This window comes from Apostichopus japonicus, chromosome 8 (genome assembly GCF_037975245.1).
Source record: "Apostichopus japonicus isolate 1M-3 chromosome 8, ASM3797524v1, whole genome shotgun sequence".
Lineage (NCBI taxonomy): Eukaryota > Metazoa > Echinodermata > Holothuroidea > Aspidochirotida > Stichopodidae > Apostichopus > Apostichopus japonicus.
In genome coordinates, this window is record NC_092568.1 from 5,359,236 (window position 1) to 5,383,188 (window position 23,953).

At 36.0% G+C, this 23,953-nt stretch overlaps 1 protein-coding gene and 1 long non-coding RNA gene across 5 annotated transcripts; both read left to right on the forward strand.

The window, feature by feature from the left end:
• The first annotated feature begins 3,292 nt into the window (after positions 1 to 3,292).
• On the forward strand, positions 3,293 to 23,584 carry LOC139970983 (sodium-coupled monocarboxylate transporter 2-like). 4 transcript variants are annotated; one of them, XM_071977098.1, is made up of 17 exons: positions 3,339 to 3,449; positions 3,825 to 3,917; positions 4,630 to 4,833; positions 13,606 to 13,825; positions 14,159 to 14,276; positions 14,875 to 14,942; positions 15,446 to 15,600; positions 15,905 to 16,045; positions 16,619 to 16,704; positions 17,248 to 17,304; positions 17,571 to 17,629; positions 18,490 to 18,578; positions 19,442 to 19,584; positions 19,967 to 20,120; positions 20,544 to 20,649; positions 21,334 to 21,473; positions 22,162 to 23,584. In XM_071977098.1, exons 3-17 carry the CDS (start codon positions 4,706 to 4,708, stop codon positions 22,232 to 22,234), a joined length of 1,737 nt encoding a protein of 578 aa, XP_071833199.1. In that variant the 5' UTR covers positions 3,339 to 3,449; positions 3,825 to 3,917; positions 4,630 to 4,705; the 3' UTR covers positions 22,235 to 23,584. The 4 variants fall into 4 exon arrangements, with proteins under 4 accessions (XP_071833200.1, XP_071833199.1, XP_071833201.1 ...); XM_071977099.1 differs by lacking the exon at positions 3,825 to 3,917 and having other exon boundaries at positions 3,293 to 3,449; XM_071977100.1 differs by lacking the exon at positions 3,339 to 3,449 and having other exon boundaries at positions 3,750 to 3,917; positions 17,574 to 17,629.
• Positions 6,135 to 13,551, forward strand: LOC139970984 (uncharacterized). The gene is made up of 4 exons (XR_011794275.1): positions 6,135 to 7,159; positions 8,626 to 8,735; positions 9,547 to 9,662; positions 10,910 to 13,551. It is a non-coding gene; the product is annotated as an uncharacterized lncRNA (long non-coding RNA).
• Positions 23,585 to 23,953: the final 369 nt, after the last annotated feature.

Below are 23,953 nucleotides of genomic sequence, written 5' to 3' on the forward strand. Positions count from 1 at the left end.
AGCCAATAACGATGCTGGAACCTGTTACATCTTAATAGATAATGGCGAAAACGAGAAGGAAAAGAAAGGAGTCGGGGTCATGCACACATTAATTCAACAAATGTAGGTTCTATTGATAGGGTTAGGCATAATATCGACAGCATGTGGTTCATATCCTCTGCAAAATTCTGCGCCTTGTTAAAATCATTACCTCAAAAATAGCAATTTCTGGAGATATCTTCAGATCGAATTTAGCATCAAATGTGGCAGCATTTTGCATCTAGCCCATCCTCCGTATGCGAAAATTTTCCAAAGGGGAGGGGTGGGGGCAGTGGCGGCGGAACCAAGGGGGGCCCTTACTACACTCAAAAACGTCTTTGCGAGTACACTACGAGTAATAGCTACTCTCTTAAAACACCATCGAATATACAACTTACAATGTTTTTACAGACTTTTACGTGCAATCTGAGAAATTGCAGGCTTGAGACCCATATTTTAGGGCTAGGTATTCGCAGCATAAAACACTCGGGAAGTGCCGTTTCCGGCCATCTGGGGGTTTGAAAAACCCAAAATTTTCTTTTACGCTCCGCGCCAACCGATGGTGGCGCTCCGCTTAGATTGTCTCTGCACATTAGTCCCCCCCCCAATAATTTTCCCGTTCCGCCGCGCCTGGAGGGGCACCCCCTCCCCTTAGACCCCTCCCCAGGACATTGATCCGTATCTACCTAAGTGCCCCCCCCATCAAATGCTGGTGCCCCCCAGACTGAAAAGTCTGGTGACGCCACTGTATAGGTCACGCACCACAATTTATTGTTACATTGACTTACACACTAAACTCGTCACTCTCAAGACCTGCCAAAGCATAGATAGAAGTTTTCAACTGGTATATCCTACCCACCACATGATAGCTGTGTTCTAGTGGCCTATTATGGCACTTGCAAACTTCCACATCATGACCGTTTAGATTTTGAGCTATGAAGAGGAGCAAGTTTAGCACACTGAACCCCACCCTTCCATCTGCTCGCTCGGAGTAATATCAACATTCATCCAAAGATTTTCTAAAATTGTTTATACCACCTTCGATCCTCCCTATTTTCACACCATCTGTACTTTAAATCATGCTCTTTCAAATAAAGGCAGAACAAACAATGATTGTAACTGATAATATGATTAAACAAGCATTACATAAGGTACTTTTACCTCTTTTCTCCGACAATGGCTCTCGAGCGGATGTACACTACTCTAATTGTGGTGCGGTCGGTCAGTATATTTCAACTGGTGGCGCACTTGTTCGTCTGGTTTCAGATATTCGGATGTATCGGGGGTTTAAGAGAGCAGTATATGGATACGATTCTGTCGGATTTAAGACACTATATAAGACAAATCTGGAAAAGTTTAATGAAGTTTAATGCACAGAGCGTAAATTAAGTTAAAATTTTACAGTGCGGAACTATAAGAGGAAAGTGTAGTAAGAGTTGGGACTTAGGAGTAGGATGTGTTGGTAATGCAAAGCTAAACGGTATACTAGTCACATAAAGAGTCTGGTGAAGAGCATATTGATTGTAAATCTGTTCATTAACAAGTACATTCAAGTATAAGAATACACACACACACACATTTATATATATATATATATATATATATATATATATATATATATATATATATATCAACCTTCTTGAAATTCTGGAGTATAAAGTGACAGAAACTAGAGCGTTTTCAAAGAAGCAAGAAGAAAAAACATTACAGAACTCACAAAGTTACATAAATGGTACATAATATACAGGTACCACATTTTGAACACTTTAAAAGACACACTTTAATTAAAGCGACTGCTAGCTATATTACTGTTCTTGCTTAAACGGAAGACAGTCGTTTGATGCCAAACTTGCACGTTGCGAAATAGAGGTCAAACCTAGTCAGTCTCTTAAACTTCAGTAAGTCGATAAATGGGATCGTTCCGCCACCCCCACTTGCCTCTGGATCCGTCTAATAGTTAGTCATCATGCGACAAGAACAAACTAGTAGAGATATTGACAAACTAGTAGAGATATTGGAAACGTTGTTTCCCAACTGCTGAGTCATGAAGTCAATACATACTACTCTTGAAGAATGTTGCGTATTTCGATCGGATCCTTATACTTCTCAGTTGACACAATGCCATCACAAGCACTACCACAAATGGTTATTGTTTGTCACATGTCACCGGCTCATTACGCAAATAAACTATAGCCTATATTGATACGTGCCACCTCACCGTTTTGTTTGTTTGTTTTTGTTGTTGTTTTTGCAGAAATAAAGCTTTTTCACCGGAATCGTGATATCGACATCATAAATCAATGAATATACTCCACCTAAAATTCTGACCGTACGATCCCTTTAAGCCTGTCTGAAGCTGAAGAAGAAGACTTTTTTATTCCACGAGTGAAGAGAGCAAAGAATACTGCGCAGACACACATAAAGATAGCTAAACGGATAGATAGACTGACAGATTATAGACAAACAGACGACTGGCTTCCTCTGATGATCGAGTCGTATATACCACATTTATATGTATTATCTTAGAGTATAGGCGTACTTTATCAGCATAATCTCCATGAGTTGACACGTTAGGCTATGAATCACCAAAGGATACGTAATCGTGGCATATTAACGATCTACGAAATAAAACAACAGAGCGGTTTGACAAACAGGGGCATGACATTATTTACAGTGTATGAAATGGATAGCTTCATCTGTTAGCCTTCATTGCGGACGTTTATTAGCTCATTTGCATACACAGATTGGTGTAGGTGTATATAGCCATATAGTATACTAAGCATGTAGCTAACTTCGATAATCGGTATGCCAAGGATAAACAAATAGATGAGTTTTCAAACATGTTCCCTTGTGCGCATGCGTGTGTATAATATACGTTCACCATGATGATATTCTTGGCTATAATGCAACATTACACGAGAATACTTTCGAGAAAGAGAAAAGGACAAATGACACATAACTCAAAGTGCCATAAACGATACGCCGGGAAGCTGAAAACACAGCACCTCATGCCGAAATGTACCTAATGTCAACATCTTCCTCCACCCCACCCCCACCTCCCGCGCCCCTCCCCCAATTCCAATTCCATTCTCTTTTGTTTCGAACCTAAATATGTCGTGAATCATTGTCACAACACCGTCTCTATATAGGCCTACGTCTGAATTACGATTTCAAACCGGTATTTTATGTCGTAAGGTTTCGATAAAGTTAACAATCAAAGCAGCTAAAGGTCACATGTATGATCTATACAGACATGGTTCGGTAGAAATATTCTCCAATCGGTAAATCACTCTGCTGTCGTTCATGAAAACGGTGATTGTATAGTGGAAGTGGAACTGACACATAACTATGCTATGTTTGTATGCATGTACACTTACTGACTCAGAAGCTAGAGAATATCGTACCATTGAAAGTTATCTTTTTCTTTACCGGTAAGTTAGTCTTAATTTTTGTCGAGTCATCTTCTCATATATCATAAAAACAAATATATCAACAATAAAAATCTGACAAGATGAAATGAGACTCGTACTCATAAAAAGAAACTGGTTACAATTGTTTCTCGGTTGTTTATAATAGATTCATTAAAGTCAGATTACTGGTGATAAGGTCAATAAAAACAACAGATCTCAGAATCTTTAGTATTATCATCTCAAACGTGTTTGCACTTTAAACGGTTATAAAAGTTGTGTATATGGTTCAGACATTGTTTCTATTTATATATATGTATAACTATATTGGACATGAATATAAAAACAAACGCCAGTCAACTGTGTTATATCATAAACTATTTCCACCGTACATCTTAGCATAAGTCTCTTTGGTAACTGCTTTCAACTGAGACGAATCAAGCTGCAGTAACCAAATCAAGCGTTTTAGACTCGGAACGGTGTATTCTTCATGTAAGTGTATAGCTATTAAGTCTATAGTTTGCAGACAGTCGTATAGAGAAATATTTCTTCCTGCAGTCGTTTAGGAATTGACTAACACATTTGATGGTGATTTACTTAGCTTGAGAACATGTATATAATTGTGTGTATATCTATACATGTATGAGTGCACTTACAAAATGGCTGTCTGATTTTTCGACTTCGTAGCAATATTTATGATCCTGTTGAACAGATTTTAATAATCTGTCGAAGTAAGAGGCAGACATTGCAGTTAGTCAGAAAGAGTGGGTTTCATATGCTTGGTTATAAGTTGTATCCATGTAGGTACTACATGGTCCTGGTACACTTTTAGAACGTATGCGTGGTAGGTTATGTTACATATAGACGCAGACTGCCTGATAACCTATTCTACAGTGTTTTTTAGTTATAGTTGTACACGTTTTTCATGTTTTATGCGTTCTTCAACAAGCTGTACTGCCAAGTACGTCTCTGCTATGAAGCGTTGAACGTTTGGGACTAAGTATATACTTCGCCCTTAAGATCGCTGCATAAAGGTAGTCTATACACAAACGCTCGTGGTAGAAACATAAGGAGAAACACGTCGCACACATTCACACATTCACAACGTTATAATTCCTATAGAATTCGGACAGAAGTTTGCAATATCCATTAACATCTATAGCATGGTCATCAACATGTTCTACGTTTGCTAAACTTTCTTCAGCCTCTTCTGATCCTGTCGTGCATATATAGCCTGACAGAATTGTCTAACCACATTGTGACGTCATCTCAATATCAAGATGGCCGAGTACGAGTCGAATCCACTGAGTGTGGTGGATTACATCGTGTTAGCGTTGCTTCTTATACTATTAATCGGAATGGGAATATACCATGGCATGGCCAAACGAAGACCTACCACAACAAGGAGGTAAGATGTTGGAAAAAATAAGTTGATACAGCTTTATCAATCCTACACTTGTGTATGGAAGATGGATATAAGAACATCTTGTACTATGCACAGATCTGAGATAAGCGGTACAGTGTTCATGTGAACTATAACAATGTTACGATAAATAAATTAGTGGATGCGCATATAAACAATGTATAGTGTTACACGCATATACATTGTTGTTTAGGTTACGTCAGAGTTGTGGAAACAGGGGAATGCAAAAATGTCATGATATTTTAGTGAATATTTTATCAATTTTAACCAAATTGAATTATTTGAACTTTTGTCAACAGTTGATGATTTCTTGACTTTTTGAGAAGTGAGCAAGTCGTGCTTAAGTTAGTTTCTTAATATATTTCATAAGTTCAACGTTTTGCTGCAAAATTCATCAGCGAATCAGTAACACAACAGTTACAGAGATTTAGTTATTCAACAATTATTCAACAATTATTCGACAGTTATTCAACAATTCCCTAAACAGGTTGCATTCATTAAACATGGATGTTATTAATGAGACAAATCATAACAAAATAAGCAAATGATCAAGTTTCTGTAGAGCGTCAAATTAATAACTTCGAAGTGAGTAGGCCTAAGTGGATATTTTGCAGAAAAATATTGAATTTGTAAGTATATGAGAAACAACTCACGACCCAACCAGTTTTCAATGTGTACATGTCCTGAATCTCTGAAGGGCGCATGTTGTAAGTTTACAGAACTATGCACACAGGCTTACGTGCATAATTTAACAATTCAATTCGGTTAATTAAAATGGCATACATAAATCACCTTGCACTATGCCTCCAGAAAGAGTTTACTTTTGTCATGCGCGGATCGAGGTGGGTGTGGGGGTACATCCATCCCGCCACCAGTTTCAACCTGACTTTAAAATTCAAACGTAGTTAGTAGCTCAACGTTACGCGTAGACCTAATTATAAATCTAATTTATAATTTAAATATGCCTCTAGTCAGAATGCACCACTTGACATATTTTCAATTCCCTCCCTCCCCCCGCCCCTCCCCCATGGGCTATATCCCCTCCTGACCCGAGCCAGCAATTCTGAGTTGGAGAAACCCTACCAATTTTAGGAGGGATACCAACAATCTAGGCAGGGGCACAATACCTGTCTCCTGTAACTTGTGAAGTGTTTGAATATATGATGCATGGTGGCTCAGATGGGGGGGGGGGCAGTCTGCATGGGGGAGGGGTTTCCCGTTGCTGACTAAGGGCCTGATCCCCTCCTTTATAAAATCTGGATTATTAAATCCTGAAGCAAATGTTGCTAGTATAGCATTCTAATTTTCATACATAACTCTGGGGAAGACACAGGTATGAGGGAAGGAATACGGTATTAAACCTGTAACGCATAGTCGTGTGACGTCAAATCACATCAAATGAGAAGACAGCCAATCAACGTTGAGTAATACACAGATAAATACTGAATATTCATGTTGTCATTCCACATTTACCCAGGCTTATTGATGTTAGAAAACAAACTTTGTTTTTATTGATATAGCATATTAACTGATAGCGATAAATATATCTATGTTAAATATTTGCATCAGCAATACTACAACATGTTTTTTAGGCAAATTTGTAAGAGAGAGAAATATAGAGAATGAAGACTTTATTAGAGACCAAATTGTTTGCTGATCGTTTGATAAAATTCCAATTTTAATTGACAACATTCATTACGTAATAAATTGCAATTTGGCTACAGCGTTTCAATCACTAACTTGATTTTAGTTCTTGAACGCTACTATATAGTCCAACGTATAAATCAAGGGAAAAACAAAAGTTTTCATCTTTACTTGAGAAATTGAGATGAAACTGAACTAGTCAAGTTAGTGTCCTACTTTATACACTCTTAAAACGTTGGGCAAAAATTTGTTGGGTAGAGATGTTTTAAGAAAATGTTGGTTAATTCTTTAACCATTATGGGTAAAATGGTGTTGGAAACATTTACCCAACGTTTATCCTGCATATATACGAGTCCATTTGCCCAACGTCTGAGCAATGTTCCCGCCAAAATATTGTCGTACAAGTCGCACTGCAATGTGATCATTGCGTACGTACATCCGTATACTAACCACGCTGGAGTACTAGTGAAGGCATGTTGCGCGCTACGACGTTATAACAGCACACTTCTACTAGATACGGTACATACGATCGAATTGCAATAGAATATTCTTGAGTATATTCATGAGTATATTTTGAATTATGTCTTTCTCGTCGCCGGTTGATGATGGTGATGTGTTGACACTTTAACGAAGTTGGGGGTAGAAGACTTGAAGGAATCATTTGAAGGTATAGTATAATGTATTCATACCCCCAAACGGATTGGCTAGTATTACTCGGCCTAGCCTAACGTTTGGCTGTGTCCGTCTACATACTTGGCAATTTCCAAACGTTAGGTCAACAGTATATATTGTGTTCTTAGCCCAGACTAGCCCGTGTGTAGGCTAGGCCTAACTCTGCTGCACAAGATAGAGCGCGCTTCGCGTGTACGTTAGGCTACGGAGGTATAACGTTATGCTTGTGTTTGGCGTGGGATAAGTAATATTGATGATACTTGACCAGTCCTAGTCTCACATTTGTCAGTTTTCTGAACAAAGTTAAGAAAACTATTAAGATGTCACTAAGGATAGGCCTAACTTAGTCCACTTCATACTAGCTTGCAGAAAATTCCTAGTTTGAGTGTCATATATTACTTACTATTACAAATATAGTTGTGTCATATATTACAAATATAACTTAAATAAATGCTAGTATTGCCTGGGCCATGTTGATCACATTTGTATAAATAGTTTCTCGTCCTAACTGTTCAGAAAAAGTGAGGGTGCAGGCAACTAACCTACAGAGAGTGCGACCAGAAGTGGAATTTCTGTGGTAAAAATTTGGGTAATTTGGTTGTTCAAATTTGAAAATTAAAAAAGGGAAGGAAATTGACCCAGTGGGCAAAAGGATGCAGGCAGGACAAGAAACTACTAATTTATACCCCGCCTAATTAGTATTACAAATGTTGATTTTTTTGGGGCTCACAATATTCATAAATTTATGGTTTAAGTGTAGATCCTACGTCTGCAAAATTTCCACAAAATTGGTACAGTAGGCGTATCTGTAGGCCCGAGACTATATATGTGATCAGAAAGACAAGATTTTGACATGTAAAAATATGTCTCCTCCTTCTATCATTTTCTTTTTCAGGTATAAATGAATTGAGTGTTTAAACTTAAAGGGGCCTAGATGCTAAGGCTAGGTGTATGCATTTATCCAAAATATTAAAACCATAATGAACTTTCGATGACCTTTTGGTTTGGTTAACCAAGTTGTTTGGCATAATAAAAAAATTGTTTGGTAATTTTGCATTGATATATTTTATATATTTCATCACTTTGCTGGCTCACAGCCAAATATCTGACCGGTGGTAATCATGTATCATAGTCAGGAAATGAAAAAAAAAAAAACATTTCCATTTAGAAGGGTGTTATGGAGGGTAATGTAGTTCTTTGAAAAAACATTTTTGGCCCAAACTGTGTCATTTGGGTATGAAAAACGGTTTTAACTTTCTTCACAATAACCACATACAGTCATGTAGATTTTAAGACTCTATCTGCTTACATTGAAAAACATAAAAAAATCACTACTTGACGAAGGTGCAACAATTTTTTTAATGAATTCTTTCCTCCCTTTATTGCTTTTTGGCACTGTTTTGATTTTAAAACTTTATGCTATTTTCTTTAAATGCTAGTTTTTTGTTGTTGTTATTTCAGAGAATGAGATAGACAATGCTGCATTGTCCTTGTTGGATGAAGGTACTATAAAGGAGCTCATACCAAAGATTGGCACCAGGATGAAATTTTTGAAGGGTTGGTGACAGAAGGTACTTTAAAGAAACTAAATGGGATATACATTTTCAAGTGTCTCAGGGTTGTAGATGGCAACATTAGGACTTATTTCTTTCACTTGAAACATGCCCATGGCATTAATGCTCAACATAGGTCAAATACTATTTGTAGTCAGGAAAACTGTAAATTAAAATTTGGAACATGCTATGGTTAAAAAAGGCATCTGCTCACAAAACATAGTTTGCCATCTGAACTAACAGTAAATAAAAACAATGTTCATGGAAGAAACTGAGAGTGGCGATGATGCATATTCATGCGGTGACATAGAAGATAAAGATCTTGAAATTGACCAAAGTAATGACCCTGCTGCAATTTTCATTGAGAGATTGAAAGCCTCAAATATACCATCATCACTTGTACAGACCATTTTTTTGTGACACAAAAGAATTGATAGGCAATTTTGTTGATGATGTGGAGAAACATATATCAGATATTTTATAGTGATGAATGTTCTTACCTAAAACAAAAGGGTAAATAACCCATTTTATGTGCCAAGGAATTACAAAACTTCTAGGTTTTATATTTAAATTTGGCCTTGTTCCCATTACAGGTACTGTGGTCCAATTTATGTACATGCAATGCTCTTTTGAGAAATGTTACATGTTCTTACGTAATACACACTAACTGGAACAGGGAAAAGGAGATAAGTAACAGGGAAACTTTAGCACTCCAAAACTGGATGAAAAGCTGTGGATGGCATTATTAAACCTTTGTTGAGAAAAATGACCCATAAAACTTAAGTACCTACCTACAAACACTGGTAATGTGATATGCTCTTATTCACAGATCAAAAGAAGAACCTTGCATTCTTCATGCTACCAATAATACTACAAGGTTTGAAGGGTAAAAGGGGCCATAGCTCAGCACAGCAATCCATGAAAAGCTTCATCACTGTTCAGCCGGTAAGTAGTTTATTCAAAAAGGTAAAATTTGTGGGAATCATGCATGAATCAATGGATTTTGTGATCTTAATTTGGAATTGCTTCATGATCTGATTCCCATTGCAAATTAGTTATATATAATTTGACAGAGATCATGTAGTCAACTAGTAATAAACTTTATGTTATTTGTATTTCCCTTTCATGACCAACTTTTAAGAAACTTCTCCAGTTAGAGGATCTAAACACTGTACACATCCTTTTTTGAGAGGGGAATAAAGAGACACAACAATTAAATCATAGTTTCTCAACCCTGGGGTCATTGAGAATTATTTTCCTGGGTGTGGGGGGGGGGTCTGTGCGGGCAGATTGGTTAGCAGGGTTGCCAGCCATCCTGGAGGATGAGAGCAGAACCTTGAAAATTAGTTTCCCTTTTTCCAGTTAGGGAATTAGAGAAAAATGCCTCAAAAATCAGGGAAAAGCTAGGGAATTTGATTAGCCCAAGAGAGCAGTCAGTCTAATATATTGGCTCATGTCCAAACAGTGCGAAGACATATCACACTAGAAATAGGTTGAACTAATCATCAGGGAATATTGAAAATTCATCAGGGAACTTTGTTGTCATGAAATGCTGGGAAACCTTCCCTCCCACCCCCACCCCCACCAAAATATGTATCATGTCCCGCGCTCACCTATATAAGCTACATAATGGGGAAAAAAGGCCGAGTGGTCAGTGCCAGCCAGGAGGCGGGAGCTCAATTTCCAATCCCAGCCGTGTCATACCAAAACTGTTAGGCATGTTGATGTCTCGCTTGACCTTCACTGCAGAGTCTAAGTATTTGGTTGAGGAAAAACTAGTAAGATTACTGTAATGTATGAATGTTTAAAGTTGCTACATGAAATTAATACTAAAATGGCATCATGACCAAAAGGTTATTATGAATCTGTTTAAAGTTGCAAGGTCACTTATTTTATGAATGTGAATTTACGGCTATTATGAGAGAAAATATCTTGTGCTTCATGTGACGGAAATTCCACGTTCACATAATTTGTCTATTCTGGAATCTGGTCAGAGATGCTGTTAGCTGTGTGTGCTCAGCAGTTACATTCTTTCTTGTCCTGTCTAACTAAGGTTAGTACTACTTAGTAAAAAGGTGTCACAGTCATATTCTGCATTGCATTTTCTTTGATTTGAAATATCCCTGTCACAGATAGGAATAAAATACAGTCACAATCAGGAATAAATGGTACCTTTTCTTTTATACCTGTAGGAGGATGTTGACATAGAAGAATACGCAAAGGACTATCGATGTGGACATGATGCCACAGCCCTTTGTAGTGTGCAGAGGCACCCACCTAACACCATCCCAGGCCTATGTTATTCTCGAGAGACATGCTCTGCCACAACCATCCCTACTGTAAGCAATAGGTGTTTGCTTTAAAGGGTGTGAAGACTCGCGCAAAAAGAAACGTTTAGTGCCGGCAATCTGACCTAGTTTTGACTGAGGTTTAACAGAAATGTTAGGCACCACCATCGATCCCAGAAAATACACACACAGCTTGCTACCGTCGGTAATTAGACACTAGTATACAGTCAGTACATACAGCTGCGGTCATTACCCACAGCAGTGTATAAACGATACAGCGATGGACATCTAAGGTCCAGCTAAAGATAAAAACGTATCACGTTTTATTACTGTACTGTCTGCATTTTGTAGCGACACCAACATGACGTCACTTGCAAGCAACAAAAAGTTAATTTTTCAGATGCCGCACGCGGTTTGGGGCGAGTCTTCAATGCATAAGGCTGTGTATATTTTCGATATTGAATTCCAGCAACATTGCAAGCTGACATGGAAGTGTCTTCAAACCTTCATATACGAATTCTTGGACGCAAACATTTCAAGCAGCACCAGAGATCTTATGGCATTTATTTCTTCCAAGCAATGACTTTTCAGTGTACTGGATAGTTTAATCTGTTTGTTACAGTTTTTCTTCAAACAAAAAGTTATGACTTACTCATTTCATTGGTTCAATAATTAAGTTGGTTTTTGTAACTTAAAATTCTTGTACTTCTTTGCATATTATCATTTTTCATAAACATGCACTGACTGTATGTGTCTTTATGTGAAACTTTACTTAAATATGACTTAAAATGTTTGTATACGTTTGCTTATAAAATTCATCTTATCATTTTTTTCGATAACATGTACACATTGATGTTGTTTGATCCTTCTTATGACAGAGTTGAGGGGCTTTTTTAAGACAAATGTACAGATCTGACTATTCTTGAGAAGGGAAACAGGCAATCAAAAATTTACACTTTAACTACTAGGGCTAGATTTCAAACAGTGTTGTGATTGTCATACTTTTTCATGCTGTATGCAATGTTTAACATTAAAATAAGTTTTATAAAGAGAACTGGTTAGGGATTCATATTTGATATGTGTGAAAATTTCTAGGTGCCTGTGAAATATACAATCTTTGATATGTTTACTATGTGCATTGGCTTGAAGAATTAGGTAAACCTGCACCATCATTGACATTTCCTTTTATTTCTGTAAATTTCATATCATGGTACTTACAAATTGTGCTCACATTACAAACAATTAAGACATTAAAGACATATGAGAGGTTTGTATGTGTGATACAATGTGTGTTCCATTCAAGTCAGTTTGCATTGTATAGGTAATATGTTTAAAAAAGAAGAATATGTGTAGCTGCACAAGACTGCTTATGTTGGAATTTAACCATTGATATATCATAAAAAGTCCTCCTTTTCTAACATTGAGCCATATTTGTTTTCCACTACTAGTTTTATCTATATAATTATCATGATATAATTATGAGGACTTGCCATTTACTGTTGCACTTCTTGCTTATGTGCTCAAATTTCTTAGCACTTAATGGAGTGTCTAGTGAAAACAATCACCTATAACTGCAAAAAAGGCTCAGCTGTAAACAACACTTGTTACAAATTGGTCAGTGGGCAAGAACCAAACAATGTTGTGTATGTTAAGGTTAATTTTTTCCATGAAGAGAATAGATTGTAGTTTAATGATTAACTTGTATGTCAATATTCATGTTCCAAGTCCTAAAGCAAATTTGCAAAGCATACATTGATACATTTTCATGATGAACATATTGACACAATATGATATAAAGTAAGTTAATAGATTACTTCAACCAACAATACCATGTTGCTAAATTCTTTGAAACCATTTTATGTGTTGTTAGTTCTAGTGAAGCTTTTTGAAGCTGTTTTCATCAATAAAATGAGAATTTAATACTATTTTATGTGTTAATATTTTTAAACCCTAGTGTACATTTCATTTCATTCATCGACCAATATTGGGTAACAAATTGCCCAATTTAACTGTATCAATTAACCAACATTGGGTAAAATCACTCAAATATAATTAGATTCATTAACCAATAAATCAAATTACCCAACTAATTGTAACAATCAACCAATATTGAGTAAAAACAATCCAATACAATTTCATTCATTAACCAATCTTGGGCAACAAATTGACCAACTAACTTTATGGATTAACCAATAATGGGTAAAATAATTTACCCAACTATGTGGTAAATGCATTACCCAACTGCTGTTGGGCAAACTTTGCCCATTTTTTGAGCGGTTACATATGTACCCAGTGTTGGTTAAAAGTTGGTCAATATTTTTACCCAACTTTTTAAGAGTGTAATGAATATTTAACTGTCAAACATGATTGAACATTTTATTATAACCATCAGTTTAACAGAATGAGTGGTTTTAAGCTATATCTCGAAACTTAACAAATTACTACCGGTACTGAACGTATTATGTAATATTTGGAGAAAATTGGAGACCGCCTACATATAAGTAATTATTACTAAAAATAATGAAAGTTGGATAGATTCCCTTAGTAAATATCATATTTAATAAAAAGAACTACATCCTATCTTCATCCCGGTCTTACAGTTTCTTCCTAGCCGATCGCAGCGTCTTCAGTTTACCAGTGGCGCTAACCCTTTTAGCATCCTTCATATCTCCGGTAACACTTCTCGGAAATGCTGCAGAAACTTATGTGTATGGAGCTCAGTATGTGGTTGACTTGATGCAACGGTTAGCATCAATGTTAACCATTGTACTACTGTATGTCCCAGTTTTCTATGACTTGGATATAACTACATCATATCAGGTAAGATATGAAATCAAATTATGTAATAACGTTTTGAATAATGAGGTTAACTTTTTGTCGGAAGACTATGACGAAAATGGAGTTAATGTTGAAATGATTGATGTTTTACAAATCGAATGTAAGTTGTGACCACTTGCCACTATTAGGTCATCAACTCAATTCATCGCATGGCTTGTAATGCTAATGATGTATTCTTGTAAAATGGATAATAAAAATATTCTTTGAATACCCAATTTTAGTATCACGTGATTAATACCGCGTGACACAAAGTTACATCGGTTGCAAAGTTGCAACGATGTATACATAAAGTGTTTGTTCTTCGTTCATATACAGTATCTCCAGCTCCGATATGGATTCCCAATGAGATTACTCGGAGCAGTCTGTTTCCTCTTCCAAACCATATTTTATATTGCGATAGTGTCGTATTCGCCGGCCCTGGTGGTCAATGCAGGTACGCATACCCAGTATGTACGGGAACTTCAGGATTCAACATAGGATTTCTGGTTTGTATGTATGTATGTATGTATATTACATCCTCCTGCAAGCAGGAACTCGCGAAGAAGCCTCATTGGCTTATCAAAGCCGCAAGCTGACCGAAGCCAGTCTCTCACATTCATATTTAACGTCAATGATTATGAATTGTTAATTGTCAACAACTCTGTAACTGGACGACATACATTAATCTGGGAGTGACTCGAACCGGGGACCTTATGATTGAAAGGCACCGGTGTTAACCACAGCTAACACGCCACTCCTTTGTTTGTTTGTTCACATCATGAGTGTATGATCTCTCAAGAAGGCAAATACGTCACTAAACTGGACTAGTATTGGTACATATATAGCACATGGCTTATGCTTTAAATAGGACATATGACTGGTATCAAATCACATGACATCTAAGGTTCATATCCCACCAATTTATGGCATACCCGTATAAAGACCAGAGGGGTCGGATCCGAATTCTTGCCGAGGCTGAATGAATTTGCACTGTCCTATTCATTTTCCAAATCTATATATCATATTTTAATTCCTCTTTCTGTCTCCATCAGTTACTAATCTGAATCTTTGGGTAATAATCGTAACTACAGGACTCGTATGTACATTTTACTCTGCATTGGTGAGTTGTCTTTTAAGTACCGGAATCGTAGACCTATAATAATCAATTTATAACGTGTTTTTAACAGAGGGATATTCATGAATTTGGACGCGAATAGAACGCCAATTATCAGTGTGGGTAATATAGAGGGTAGTTAATAGGGTGAGGGATTTGTATGGGCATGTATTGTTTATACCGTGTGGCTTTATACATTCAATCTTTTGTAATCTGTTTGTTATATCGTTGTATGTGTATATGTATTTTATATCATATCCTAGCTACCATCTAACCTCCCCCCCCCCCCCTTCATATTACTTATTCTTCCTGATAACGTATTTTATGACTCCTCTTTTTGAATTTTATATTTACACTCGAATGAATAAATGAAATGTGAAAATCCATTTAAAAAATGTTCGTTTGTTATCATCACGGAAAAGATATGATCGGCTGTTGATTTTGTTTTAATATCCATGTGATGACTCAGTACTTATCATTACGGGGTTGCTGTTGTTTTTTACGTCTAGGGAGGGATTAAGGCTGTCATCTGGACTGACGTAGTACTTGTGATTGTGATAGGCGGTACAACCATACTAATCATAATATCATGTACAGTGATGGCCGGTGGAGTCAAACAAGTCTGGGATATCAACAACGCAGCTGGCAGACTTGATATATTTACGTAAGCAAATAGTAACAGCATCTTGGTTGGTTGAACTTTATACTTGTAATACACACCGCCTTGGCTCGAATAAAATAAACTCTAGTGCCAATGAGCTATATATGAGCACTAAAGCATATAGTGGTTGGATATGCATGCAGTATACGTCCGGTTTCGTACAGTTTCAATTAATTAAACAAAATATTCAACTTTTTAAACTCTTCTGACCAAGTAAAGGCTATGGTACAAGGTACTATTATGTCAACAGATTCATTTAAAGGAATATATATACTTTGCTCTTGTCTCTATTCTCATAAATCTTTAGCTTCCCGTTGGACTTGACAGAACGAATGACCTTCTCGTCAGTATTTTTGGGGACCTATTTCTCAAATTTGATCATTTGGGGTGTCAGCCAAACAGCTGTTCAACGGTTCTTGTCCTCCAGAACTCTGAAAGATGCAAAAAGGTATAGATTTGGACTATAATAGATATTGCCATATTTCTTAAGCAGTTTTACGGTGTTTTGTCATTCGCTTTTTAATTAGTAATACTTAAAATACCATGAACAATGCATTTATATGAATTATATATTGTTTTTAGTATCTTAAATAATATAATGGTTCGTCGAGAGGCGGAACGTAATTACATCAAATGCATATGCAGAGCGTGATCTCGTCCATGCCTCCTCCAGGGTTTGGAAAAGTGTTTTTGTTGATACAAATGTCCTTGTAGTACATTGTGGTACCGATATTTAGTGGCCACTTCTCACTTTTCTTCTTCTTCTTTCTTTAATTGTTATGTTGAATTGGTGTATTTTCCCGCTCTAACAAAACGTGTTTTTTTGCAGGTCACACAGGTCCTGTAGAAATCTTGTTAGAAATTGCCTGCCTATATTCTCTATTATAAGATCAGTTATATATGCTTACCAAATTCAACCATTTCGTCTCTCTCTCGATAAACCAGTTATCGATTATGCATATATCTATATTTTATGCAATTGCTGTTCCTTGAAAAAACAAATATATTTTCTTCACATCAGATCGCTGTGGATAAACTTACCATTTTCTATACTCGTAACCGGTGCAGCGACATGTCAAGGGATAGTTTTATACGCTTTCTACCACAGTAAGTACACAAGTGAGGGATATATATATATATATATATATATATATATATATATATATATATATATATATATATATATATATATATATATATATATATATATATATATATATATATATATATATATTATATATATATATATATATATATATATATATATATATTTATATATATATATATATATACATATATATATATATACATATATATATCACATGATCACATGATGAAGCATGTGAACCATGCGTTCATATTACGTTGACACTGCACAATGTATGTAAGATGACCAATTCTGCGATGAAGAGAATGTTTTTCAAGGATAATCTGCACAGCATAGTTGATGTTTCAGAAAAAATCTCCGAACAGTGACTAAGTGATTATAATCCTGCCAGCAATCCTAACTAGAGTGTTGTCTCACTACAGGGTAACGGATTCACGAATAGTTTATCGTAGGCATCTTCTGTTAAATAAAACCAATTACAGTTCGTATTTGGACTAAATATACAACAAAAAAATGTATTTTGAATATTTTTACTATTACAGCCGAAGATGATACTATTTCTCCGACATCTTATTGTGACGAAACATCTGGAGGATGCGGTAAGTATCATGATCATAGTCATCAGAAACTCATTATTTTTCCTGTTTCTGTCTCTCCTTATTGCAGTCTATTTTTACAGTGCTTCACTGAATAAAGTAAATGTCAATTTAACCTATCGTTCAACGTATAGGAGAACTGTTCATACTCAGCACTACAATTTCTTCTGACTGCAGCATGTAGTCTTGTGTATAAAATCAACGAAACTATTTTTTTTTTCATACCGCAGTGAATGAAACGTTAATTTATCTTTGTCCTTTTCCTGTAGCAGGCACCCCACCTCCGGTTTACGTCCACCAACCACCAAACTACACCCTACCAGATCAGGTCAAGTACCTCATGAACTACTTAGAAATGTCATGGTGTGAAGTTCAAATGTAAAGAGATATATGTTTCTCTTTAGAAACCAGAAGCCATTTTGATACTTTTGAAAGCAGGAGTCAAAATTGGTGTCCCAGTTTAGACATCGTAGTTTTACTGTACTATTTGTCAGATTTAATAAACTTTAAGTTCGGAGCAACTGTTTGGTTAGTACCATACAGTTAGGCAAACCCTCTTTTGTTTAGAATATTTTGATGGCCGAAAAAATACTAAAACAAAATTAATATTTATTTATTTTGCAAACTTTATTGTGACTCGTTATGTCCTTGTTTATAATCGCCTGTATTTCTTTGCATGCAGTCGTGAATAATTTTTAGCGATATCCTAGAAGCTGAATCTATTCTTGATATTTGCTTTAACAAACTCTATACAAATAAGAAATTATTACAGCAGCTATTCAACTTGAGAGTGGAGTATAGGATTTAGTTTAAGCAAAGCTAGACATAAATATGAGTGTTAAACATAGCTCCATAAAAAATAAAAGTTTTAAACATAGCCCCATGCTAATAAGAGTTTTAATAATAGCTTTATATACAAATCTGTAAATAGTTGTCCATACAAATCAGAGTATTAAACAGAGCTCCACACAAATAGCATTTTTACTGCAGAGCTCCATCAAGTAGAATGTCGCGTATAGACAACGCCATCTTTTACAATCGATTTTTATGTTCGTTAAATTTCCTTCCTGTCGGAAACCACTGTGGAAAATCACTCAAGATTGTAAAGACTTTCTCTTAATTTATAATACATATAACCTGACGTGTACTCATATTTATCATCATTTTTCCTTTCTCCGATTTCTACAGATAATAATGATTTTCGTGAATCAGCAATTCAGTAATATTTGGGGATACCAAGGTCTCTTCATATCTTGTATATTTGCAGGTGCTTTAAGGTAAGTTCCCTTTACTTGATAGACTGAGAGTGAATTTGAAAAGCTCTTCCTTTTCAATATTCAGGCCTTTTCAATTACTGACTATTAACATAGTGGTAATTTTTTGTAGATTGGAATAAATACGATTTCTACATTAAGTTACTTCCCGTGCAGGAGGAGAAAAACGGACAGTATAAATAATAATATTGTATTTCATATAAGACCAGTTACTTGCCATGGCCGTTCCCGATAAGACACGAAACAGCTTTTGTTTCTTTAACTAGCAACGGGATTTTTTGTGCGAGAATGTCGGAAATTTGTCATCCATTATTTCAGTGGAATCTAGGCACACACGTAACCAACAAAAAAATGCCAAAGAACCGTAATTCACGTGCACTAACATCCTTTTCTAAAACAATTTTAGCAAAAATAGAGCCTGAAGGCGAAAACTAAACACGTTCACATGCACATGTTGACAAATGTTTGACATCCCTATTTTAGGTTCGATGTTTGAAAACCAACGTCTTTTTTAGGCTTTCCGGGTCCCTATCTATAGCGCGATGTAAAGAAAGATTGCTATAATGATTAAACTCACCGTGTAGATTGAATTCAATCTAATCGATTGAACAGAGTTACGGTTTCATTCGTTTCAAAATTAATCACTGCTGCATGGATTGAAAATGTCCCTTTCTAATCAAATTCTAAGTGCATCCTGAACTAAATGAAACTGTTAAGTTTTAATTTGGTCTGCTGTGATACCTTTATGACGTCAGAATAATATCATATTCATATGTTAATCGAACATGACATTTTGTACTGACAATCTGTTTAAGTTAGAGCTCGATATCGATTTAATTTTTTTTTTCATATTATTTGTTAATCAGCACAGTATCATCTGGCATCAACTCTATGGTTGCCGTGACAATGGAAGATATCTGGAAACCATTGAGAAGATGGCTGGCTAAAATGAGAAACAAAGAATTAGAAGAAGATGATAAGAAGGACACCAGACTCTCAAAAATTCTAAGTAATGATTAAAAAAAGCTAGAAAACCCTACTTTTCGCGGGATCTTTTATTCAGACTAAATGCCTTGCTGATACCCTGATCGGGTATCGGATATCGGGTATCGTGTATCGGGTGCAATTAAAGAAACATTTTGGGTAATTTGTGAAAGGTTCGATAACTCTCATCGGTTTCTCAAAACGGCCTGCAATTGTGACCAAAATGTTAGAAAACCCAGCAGTTGATTTTGAAAGATGTGTGTGAGTAGGTTAAACGATTCAGACAAAGGATTTCGCGACTAGGTATATCAATATATATGTAAACGCTAAAACTAAACTAATCCTATACAGTAGCGTTACAGTAGTATGATAGCTACTGAATATCTCTTTATCTTTTCTGCATGCAGGTTTAATTTTTGGCCTACTTACCATTGTTTTGGCGATATTGACCTCTCGATTGGGGACTCTGGTTACCCTAGTAAACTCTATCTTTGGTATATTTGGAGGTCCTATTCTGGCTGCGTTTACACTCGGCATGGTGTGGCCCAGAGCAAACTCAAGGTTTGGAGTACTTACGAAGAATATTTATTTGATCTGCTATTTTTTTTATTTTCGAGCTAAAAATCACTTTTTTTTACTAAGGTACAAAGACGTACTGAATTTCAAAACAGTCTTTGCCAGTAGTTGCCATGGTTATGAGGAAAGAGTACCTTGTTAACCTAATTCCTCTCACTGATTTATATTTTTGGACATTTGAAATGTCAGCACTTTTCGGTAACTTTCACCTGATTTAGAAATTCACAGATCGGTGAGAGGAAACAAGCATTGTTGGAATTCTTATATTGAAAACAGAAATAGATTTACAAAAAAAGATGAAAAAGTTTATGATTCTGATGTAATTCATCAGTTCATAGTTGATGTGGTTTATTGGAGGTAAATAACAATTCTAAAAACTAAAATTATGTAATATCATTTATGCTACAGGGCAGTCTTAGTTGGAACTCTGACCAGTTTTATCCTGGGTCTGTGGATCGTGATTGGATCCTACGTAAATGCCGATCGCTTGGAGGATGTCATTGTCGTATATCGAGTAAGTTTTATCAAAAAAATAATAAATAAATAATAATAGTAATAATGTATGATGGAATACGGTACTTTACTGTGTTGTGGGGCAAACAGATTAATCACTATTGATAATATGGTACATACTCATATGATCGTCGGTCATACAAAATCTTCAGAGAAAATTTTACAGTAAGAAGGTTTCCCCATTGAAAATTTCCAATGTGTACCTAATGGTCTGGGAATATTGTGTAAGGACATAGCTTAGAGGACAATATACTTTAGAACTTGTAGCGAATTTTATACAGCATCCTGTAATTGTTAGGCCGATACTGATATTTGCAGTTTATACCGCCAACAAACAGAGTTTTAGTTATTCTGCAGGAATGTGATATAGAACAGCATACATGAGATTATGTATCACCATGTTAATCTTATACGTTACTGAATTGGATGCGAATGTTCTGAAGCCGATCCACACCCCCCCCCCCCCCCAATCTCCCCGCCAAATAAAATATGTTTTAGGTATATATATAATTAGGTCTAAAGACAAGTTCATATACTAATAACTACCGGATTGAAAGAGAGAGCTGTAACACCCCCATTATTTCGCGCCTGTTTCGCCAATTTTTGTGGGAATCAAATGAAGGTAGAATAATCATAATTCATCTAACGTTGTTTATTTTTCATCTATATAATTCCGACCCAACAGCTTTCGTTCCTGTGGTATGCGATGTGCACCATATTGACTAATATTACGATTTCTGTCATACTAAGTGAAATCATCAGATTTCTGGACCCCAAGGAGAGAAATAAAGTGGTTGATCCAAAGTTGCTCTGTGCCTGGGTTAGGTTAGTAACAAATACGTCATGATCACATGACAACAGCCTGGGCGTAAATTAACTGGGACTGCGCATGCCTTTCAGATAATATCGTAGCCTATTTGAAGTTTTCATAAAGTGACATTTGGCTGAGGAAGTACAGTATAGGATATTTCTTGTTCCTTTTTTTATTGTATTATGGTAAACTGCATCACTTGCAGGAAATAACGTTGTATATGTATACTGATATGGTAAAGCTAGACATAAAGGAGCCATATGATACCATACAATGTTGTTTAATACTGGACAGTTTAGTTTTATTTAAATTTGCACTCAGTTACAGCACAAAATTACACAAAAGATTAAATCTTGAAGCATTTTCCAGCACTAGATTTCACAGTATATGCATCATATGAACATTGTAAAGGTTCCATTACAATATGGAGGCTACGGTGTCGTATATAGGAAATTGGAATAATCAAATGATTTTAAGTTCAGAAAACCATCGTACACGATGTGACCAGATAAACAAGGTTTTTTCTGTATTGTGTTTTTGTTGTATTGTACCTTAACTATATTGTATTTTATTGTATTCTATTGTACTTTATTGTTCTTTATATTTATTGTATTGTATTGTATTTTTAGTGTATTCTATTTTTTTATACTTTATTGTTATTGTATTGTATTTTAATTGTTCTGTATTTTTATTTTATTTCAGACCGAAGTTTGTGAGGAATGTATCGGAAGTCGAGACCAAGACAGATAATGACAAAATAACAACTGAAATATAGTCCTTCCTGTTTGATGCTTTCTTGAAGTGAGAACATGAATATTAATGAGCTGGATTGGCTGTATTTTTAAGATAGGATCTCTTATGACGGGCAACTTGGTGACAGACTGTGCTTATGGTAGTTCCAGCAACAACAAAAAGCAAATGCGCATTATTATACTTCTATATGTGTAGTTAAAACTGTTTCAGCTTAATTCTAACTTTACATATATCTTTATAAAAATCTATAAATCTTTATAAAAGTTTGGAACTAATGATTTGGTGATTCTTGTATGAATTTACACAGATAACTCGTTTCATCACAAATGTGTTTTTGTTTTTATAATTATTTCTTCTCCATCGAAACATGTACATAGCATTATTTTAGGTCCGTATAGGTAGCGTCATTGGATCACCGTATTTGAACAGACGTCAGGACTACAAGACAACGTAGGCTTGATGGACAGTCTCATTCAGCGTTTTTGTTTACTGATTACTGTGCATAAAAAAAAAATTAAACTAATCAAGTGACAAACGCTAGATGTGGATCGGTATCTACTAATCGTATATCAGAGGGATTAAACGACTTACACCCACCCCCTTACACCCATAGGCGACGTTGGCGGTCGGCTGGGGGCTGCACCCCCCCCCCCCTCAACCAAAAAAAATTGTGAAAATTCGGGCAATATGCTGAAAATTTTTCGGGCACCTACTGAAAGAAAAATAATTTGCAATGTGTTTTTCAATGGTTAAAATGATATTTTAATTATCATTATTATTCTAACCAATATGGAAGGGTAATAACACGTAAAATGAATGTATGTTATTGGCATGTGATGTAATAACCGATGAATGCCTATATGATATGCACATTAACATGTTGAACGTGCGCGGAGCGCGCGAAAAATGTTGGTAACAACGGGCAAGTCGTTACAGCCCACCCCCCCCCCCCAAATCAAATTAGGCTCCTACGCCTATGCTTACACCCCACCCCTTGCACCCCTGCTCCGTCTGCACACTACTACGTATAAAAGAAAGAGGGCTTATATGGCATAATTTAAGAGCGGGAACAAATTACGATATCATTTTTGACAATATTCTGAAAAAGGATAGCAAGGTAAAGGTTGAGACTTGTCGTGTTATGTTCTTGTTATATTATTGTTGTGCATATATGAATATTGAATCTTTGTTAGCTATCTTCCGGATTAGTTTTTTTTTTTTTTTTTTGGGGGGGGGGCGATTGTGTTTATAACAGTATGTAAAATTGTATTAATCTGCGTTTGTATTTGCAAACATTACGAAACTAGAACCTATAGAGGTGCATCATACAAATTATAATAAAGAAAGGAAGACTCTCCCATTTATATGGTAATTCCTCTGTTTCGTATATTTTATAACAATTCGTCACAAAGGCCCTGTACCACACCAATAGGCGACCTCTTCGGGTTCTTCTTTTTAGGGGGGGGGGGGTTGTGGTTTGTTTTGCTACAGAAAACACCGTCATCATAGCACACGTGATCTCGAACGCCAACAATTCTATGCGATAGGTAGCATACCAAATATATGGATTCCACAATGACTTTCACACTAAAGAGTCGAACTAATATAGTCATTAATTATGGGCCTTGCAGGAGATATATCATTCCAAGTTTCCCAAACAATGATGATATCTGGAAACAAGAACATCCACCGCCGGTGGTTATTTTAGGTACTTTATCTCAACGCGAACTTTTTGGGAGGA